The sequence below is a fragment of the Octodon degus genome, unplaced genomic scaffold (assembly GCF_000260255.1).
Source record: "Octodon degus isolate 3935 unplaced genomic scaffold, OctDeg1.0 scaffold00012, whole genome shotgun sequence".
Classification (NCBI taxonomy): domain Eukaryota; kingdom Metazoa; phylum Chordata; class Mammalia; order Rodentia; family Octodontidae; genus Octodon; species Octodon degus.
Window position 1 is genome coordinate 20,596,926 of NW_004524588.1, and position 6,833 is coordinate 20,603,758.

Consider the following 6,833-nt stretch of genomic DNA (forward strand, 5'->3'; position numbering starts at 1 on the left):
TCCTTCTCCTTCCCCCTCCTCCTCCTCTTCCCCCTCCTCCTCCTTCTCCATCCCCCTCCTCTTCTTCCTCCTCCTTTCCTCCTCCTTCTCCTCCTTCTCCTTCTCCTTCTCCTCTTCCTTCCTCCTCCTTCTCCTCTTCCTTCCTCCTCCTTCTCCTTCTTCTCCTCCTCCCCACTCCTCTTCCTCTTTCCCCCTCCTCCTCCTCCCCCTCCTCTTCCTCTTTCCCCCTCCTCCTCCTTCCCCTTCCTCCTCCTCCTCCTCCTCCTTCTTCCTCCTAGAACACGGCGACTTTATCCCTTTTGATGGGCCTGGGAACGTCCTGGCTCACGCCTATGCACCTGGGCCTGGGGTGAATGGCGATGCTCATTTTGATGAGGACGAGCTTTGGACAGAGGATACAACAGGTTAGTGATGACATCGCTCCAGATAAGGTAGTGCTAACTGCTTTTTATATTTAGGAAACATGTCAGAACAAAGAATGATCAAGGATAAGCAGAGTATATATAGTTTAACCATTACTAAATATGCTTAAGGAGCTGCTTTCAAGGTTTATTTTCTATCATGGTAAGTTCCATACAGGAAACATAAGTCATTTACTTAGTGACCATGTATCGTGTGTGATCTAAGGACTGCAACTATTAACAACATTTTTTCATTATACTGAATAGCAGATAGCCACAAAATAGTACACTGCACTGAATTAAACTAAAATGTGCCTTGGGTATCACTTATGTTATTTCCCCCATTTATTTTATTTTTTAAGAAAAGAAATGAGATTCGAACACGAGAAACTGAACATCGACCCTCCCTCCCTTTTTTGCTAAGCTAACATTTGTCCTACTGCTCGGTTAGGAAGGATTTTGAGAGATCCGTAAAAGGGGCCTGCATGCAAAGTCCACACTGTCTGCAGAGAAGAACGCTTCTCAGCTCATAATCTTGGTAAAGACTTCCAAAGCTTTCCCCAGAAAAAGGTCTCTAACAAACAATCCTATTCCTGAGATTCAGTTAGGATTTATGATAAAAATGTGAACAGACCAAATAGGAATTTTGCATTGGGTAAATCCTTGCTTAACATCTTGCAGAGGAACCTTTCCAAAGTCTCCAGTGATAACATGCCTGGAGTCACAATTTACATAAATAACATTTGTAAAAATAAAGTGCATTACTCATCAAGTCAATCATAATCTCAGTATTATGGAGTTTTAAAAATATATAATACGAAGAAAACAATCTGAATGCAGCCAGTACTGTAGGCAGTACTGAGCAGTTCTGCAAGCCCTGTGGTGTCTACCATCATTGCCCTGCTGAGGGCGCAGGGCACGTGCTCAGGGCACGTGCGAGGGTGGTGGTGAGGCTAGCACACACACAGGCAGTGCGCCAGAGAAACGGCACAGTGCAGTTGGCCAAGGATTTCACATACACGTTCATTTCTTTGACCAAGAAGCAACTGGAAAATAACAATACTTGGAAACACTGTTTAGCTTTTAATTGATAAATGAAGGGATTTTTTAAAAATATATTCTAGACAGGAGGGCTAATTCCATTTCTAAGCACAAAGAAAAGGACTCAGTTGTCCTGATGTTAAGACATTCTTGACATTAGTTGGGGACAATTGGATGTGACTGGTTACTTTGTTTCAAAGACTGATTTCGAGTATGAGTCTTGCTATATACTTCACTTTCCTTTAAGTGCATAATCACACAATTGCTTTTATTAATCAACAATAAGGGGGAAACCCTGTGTGAAACAAAGAGGAAATATATACAATATACAACTGAACTATGGCATATACGTGACCACAACTTATTTATGCTTTCTTAAATAGGGACCAATTTATTCCTGGTCGCTGCTCATGAACTCGGCCACTCCTTGGGTCTCTTCCACTCGGCCAACACTGAGGCGCTGATGTACCCACTCTACAGCTCCTTCACAGACCTTACCCGATTCCGCCTTTCTCAGGATGACGTGGATGGCATTCAGTCCCTCTATGGTGAGCGATGCTGGAAGACTTGGATGTCAGAGCTTTGCAGAGAGGCTACCTGCAGTGTCTGAGAAGACTGGGAAAGCATGTAAGTGGGCGGATGCACCTCATCGTGCCTAATGCTTTGTCTCCCCCGCTCTGCGGCCCTTAGGACCTCCTCCTGCCTCTCCTGATGCCCCTGCGGTGCCCACTAAATCTAGCCATCGAGAGTCTGTAATACCAGCCCCGTGCAGTCCAGCTTTGACCTTCGATGCAGTCAGCACCCTGAGAGGAGAAATCCTGTTCTTTAAAGACAGGTGAGGGTGCAAAGTTATGTTGTCCTACCCAGTCTTGCAGTGTACAATGCTTAAAAAGAGAAACTTAGTAGAGGTCTTTAAATATTTAAGACAACGATGATACCTTTTCTACATTTTCCTAAAATTGTTAAGCTCTGTTTTGAAGACTCAGGGCAACTGGATCCCTGTCCTCAGACTCTTATTCTCAATTGTCCTATGTACATTTTCAAAAAGTATAAGTTGATCTTTAGAATAAAAAAAAATACCTCTTTTCAAAATGACACTTGGATAAGCTTTACATTTAACCAATTAATTTACTTACTACTGGATAAATATCCACATGAAAAAACATTGATACTAAACAAATGAAAGCTAAGATTTTTGATTCTCCAGATCTTATATTCATCCATAAGAAAGATCTTTTGTGTGTTTTTCCATTATTGATCTAAGTGTATGTAAGAAAAGATATCTCTCTCTCTCTCTCTCTCTCTCTCTCTCTCTCTCTCTCTCTCTCTCTCGTGTGAATGATTTCTAGAACACACACTGTCTTGAAAGCCCTGCAGGACGTTCAAGCTAACAATGGGTTCATTAATTTGACTGTTGAAATAGTTTTCCTCTCAGAGAGGACATTGCTCTGGAAACCTGTGGCAGGAGGTCCCCTCAGTCTTCTGAAGATAAAGGGAAAGTACATACACATACCTGACTTCTGTCTGTCATTGAGGCTAGGAAGTTAGGGATTGGAAAAAGATGGATCAAGTAGGAAATTGAGAAATATAAAGATGCAAGATCATTTTCCACTTGTGCTTCTTTTTACACATATTTCAGGCATTTTTGGCGCAAATCCCTCAGGAAGCCTGACCCTGAGCTCTACCTCATCTCCTCATTCTGGCCATCGCTTCCTTCCGGAGTGGACGCAGCTTATGAAGTGACTAGCAAGGACACTGTTTTGGTTTTTAAAGGTAATTGTTATCATTTTTAAATTTGTATGTTACATTTAGATTATGTCAAGTGAAGACTTTAAAAAGTTTTTTGTTTGTTTGTCTGTTTGTTTGCTGTACTGAGGACCCAACCCAGAGCCTCACACACCCCAGAAGAGTGCTCCAGCACTGATCTATGCGCCTAGCCCTACACATTTCCTTAGCTTACTTAAGCACATCCTCTGACAAACGAAAACCAAAAGATTGAACTGGGTTCCAATTTTCCCTACTATGTCCCATCTTAATGTAACTGTGAATATTTTTTAAAATAGGGAATCAGTTCTGGACCGTCAGAGGACCCGAGGTGCAAGCGGGTTCCCCGAGAAGCATCTACACACTGGGCTTTCCCACGACTGTGAAGAAAGTCGATGCCGCCATTTCTGTTAAGGAGAAGAAGAAGACATACTTCTTTGTGGAGGACCGATACTGGAGGTACAGTGACACAGAAGCAACTTTGTTGGGAGCTTAATTAAGGAAATCATTTTATTTCCTTAAGAAAACCCACCTCCCCTACCTCACTTCCCTCTCAATAGGAGGTTGGGGGTGTAGGGAGTGTAGGGAGTTGCTTGCTTTGAATCACAGGAGCGCTGTAGGACTGGCTTTCTTTAACTACTCCTGTGTTAAACCCCAAGTGCAATAGATGGGTACCTCGATTCCTTCTGTGCCGTTCCTCACTACCTACGGCCTCTTCTTCTTTCCACCTGTGCAAATCCTACCCACTCTTCAGTGCCTGGCTCAGGCCCACCACTGCTGTGAAGCCTGCCCTTCAGAACTTCAAGCCCAGCACCTTTTTCTTCCTTAAAACGGTCTCTCTGGGAATCTAGGCCACAATTCAACTTTCCTTCTCCTGCGTCCTAGAGTTTGCTCATTGTCTCAGTACGTGTTTGTCTTTTCTCCTAACATAAGTACATGTTTTTCAAGGGTCTCTCTTGCCCATCTAAGGGACAGCCAGCAATCACAGACATAAGCTGCTCTATGGACGCTACTCAGGCCTGCCCAGACTGGTCCCCTGGCCGTTGGTTGAGACACTGTGATGTCAGAGCCAATCATCAAATGTCTGGCTAATGGGCTGCGAGGCACCTTCTGTACTTTTCTTCTGCTTCCAGTTTCTTTTTTAGGAGGCTGCTGTAGAAAACTACAATGTGTATGGTAGGATGGCGTGTGCCTAGGAGCTGGTGATGGTAGAGAAGCAGAAACTGTATCTCAGAGATGTAATTCAGCTCCCTCTGTCCTACACACCCCTGATCACACTTTTATTATAGAAAGTGAAGATTCTTTCTATCACCAAATACAATAAAAAGTAGCAACTTCAACAGTAGGATGCACCTCTCCCTAATGGCTGTATGCTTTTAAGAGATAAGTTATTAGTGCTATTAAAATCACATATTTCTGGAGTGCTAAATATGTTTGCTGTCTGGTTGCGGTATGTGTAAAGTTCACTAGAATTCCATGTGATTCATGAATTTTGGTTAAATGGCCTCTATGCCGTCCTGAGCTGTGCGTGTTTCATTGGTACAGATTTGATGAGAAGAAAGGGGCCATGGAGCCAGGCTTTCCCAGAAAGATCAGCCAAGACTTTCCAGGAGTAGAAAAGGTTGATGCTGCCTTCGAAGCATTTGGTAAGAAGATGCTTAAGCTACTGACAGTGGGACTTTTGAAATATTTTATTGTTTGTAAAGAAAGAGAACTCTTTTTATAGAGACTCCTTTATAAAGAGAACTCTTAATAATGAGGCTTTAAGAGTTCAGTTCCCTCTTTCCCCCTTCCAAAACCTAAATCCTATTTATTGTGTCAGTCATCTGACAGCTCCTGGGAGCTGTGCTGAATCACAGTGATCCTCAGCCTAAGCCTCTCTGCTTCACACCTGGGCACGGCGTTACTTCCTCGCGTGCTGCGCTGCTGCCTTGCTGAGCTGTGGGCAGGGCAGCCCCACGAGGTGATGGGCTTGCTACTGGCTGGCTGGCTTCCTCTCGCATCCAGTCCTGTGTCGACTGCTAATTCCTGAGGACATTTTCTCTGTCTTTCCTCAGTCTGTCAGTGATGGCCCACAAGGGTTCTTCACCAGTTCTCGCCTTCCCATCTCCCCAAGGGTTTTGTTGTTGTTGTTCTTGTTGTTCCTATTCAAGGACAAGTGAGTAAAAGTTGATGATCTTTATGGAAAGGTAGCCCGGGTATCACATTCGTAGGGCAGCAAAGCGTCCGCTGGTGCTCTGAAACAGCCGCTGCACTTCTCTGGGGGCCAGAAATGCCCTCCGGCTGCCAGGTGACGAAAGAAGTATTAGAAAGAGAGAAAGAGGTCATAGTGGGTTATTTTGTTTTGTTTCTGATTAGAGCCAAACACCCAGAATCAGGCTTTGCTATCAGAAAGACATAGAGTCCGTTTCCCTCTGTCCTTGTTGAGCAGCCGTGGGTGGGCATCTGAATCTGTCTAAGCCTCAGCTTGCTCATCTGTGAAAAGGGTGAGACTTGCATAAATAAGCAACAAATAAATAAAATCCAATAAAACGCTTTGCTGGCCTGGAGTAAATCAAGCCCTCGTGTCTGCAGTTCTCTATCATTCTAAGTTTCGTGTGCTGCCTCATTTCTCCTTTTGAAAACATCCCTCACTTTTTTTTCTTGCTTGTACTTGCAGGATTTTTCTATTTCTTCAACAAGTCTTCACAGTTGGAATTCGACCCAAATGCAAAAAAAGTGACACACACTCTGAAGAGTAACAGCTGGCTCAACTGTTAGAAAGACACATGGAAGCATCTTTGGGAGTTGAAGCAGTTTGCATTCTCCCATGTGTGCGGGACTGTGGATCCTGCTGGGCCCCTGCACTGTGTTATGGGGCATTCAGCGGGCTGCTGCGTGGCCCCATCACAGCACACTGCCATCTTCCACATGGAAGGGAAGGGCTGGTGCAACTGACCAGAGGCTGCAACTGTGGAAACTACTTGCTTATTATTTAATAAAGATGATTTATTATTGGTTATTTAGTGATAGTCTTTCATTTGATTGCAAGAACAAGGCATTCTCGCAGTCTCGGGTGGTAGATAGTTGGAGACACTCACTCAATGGGGGCAGCAGGGTCAGTGTCTCGGAGACTGGGGCCTTTGTAATGGTTTCTCCAGACCTAAAGAGCACCTATCCTGCGCCCTGCAAACATGTTTGTTTCCAATGCCCAGGCATTGTGTGTGTTCTGGTATACCTGAGGAGAAGGCGCTAGGCCCCAGGTCCCAGTCTCTTTGGTGCTAGGGACTCATTTCATGGAGCACAATCTTTCCATGGGGAGTGGGCATGGCCTAGCTCCCTGGCATGAGTGGTGCATGGTAGGGGTCTCCTGTGAGGAGCCCACCCTGAGCTGATCTGACAGGAGGCAAAGCTCAGGTCATAGGCCAGCTCTGTGGAGTACCAGTGGATGCAGACCAGGCTTCACCCCCTCACTCCAGCTCCTCTCTGGCTATGTGGCCTGAGTCCTAACAGGCCACAGATCTTAGCCCAGGTTGGGGACGCCTGAAGGAGGAGACTGCCTTGCTGTAGGGTAGGTTCTGCAAGTACTTCTGAAGAATCTGAGTCCTCGTGTGGAAATGCGAGCCGGCCTGCCTTTGCTTTCTCCAA

General features: G+C 44.9%; 1 protein-coding gene across 1 annotated transcript in view; it reads left to right on the plus strand.

Annotated features, from left to right (window-relative positions):
• Positions 1-6,168, plus strand: part of LOC101589468 (stromelysin-1) — an 8,002-nt gene extending 1,834 nt beyond the window's left edge. The window contains exons 4-10 of the mRNA XM_004626146.2: positions 279-404; positions 1,826-1,990; positions 2,133-2,277; positions 3,082-3,215; positions 3,506-3,665; positions 4,752-4,852; positions 5,866-6,168. Of these exons, the coding sequence (XP_004626203.1) occupies positions 279-404; positions 1,826-1,990; positions 2,133-2,277; positions 3,082-3,215; positions 3,506-3,665; positions 4,752-4,852; positions 5,866-5,966 (932 nt within the window). The 3' untranslated portion in view covers positions 5,967-6,168. The remainder of the gene's footprint in view (positions 1-278; positions 405-1,825; positions 1,991-2,132; positions 2,278-3,081; positions 3,216-3,505; positions 3,666-4,751; positions 4,853-5,865) is intronic.
• The last annotated feature ends 665 nt before the right edge of the window (positions 6,169-6,833 follow it).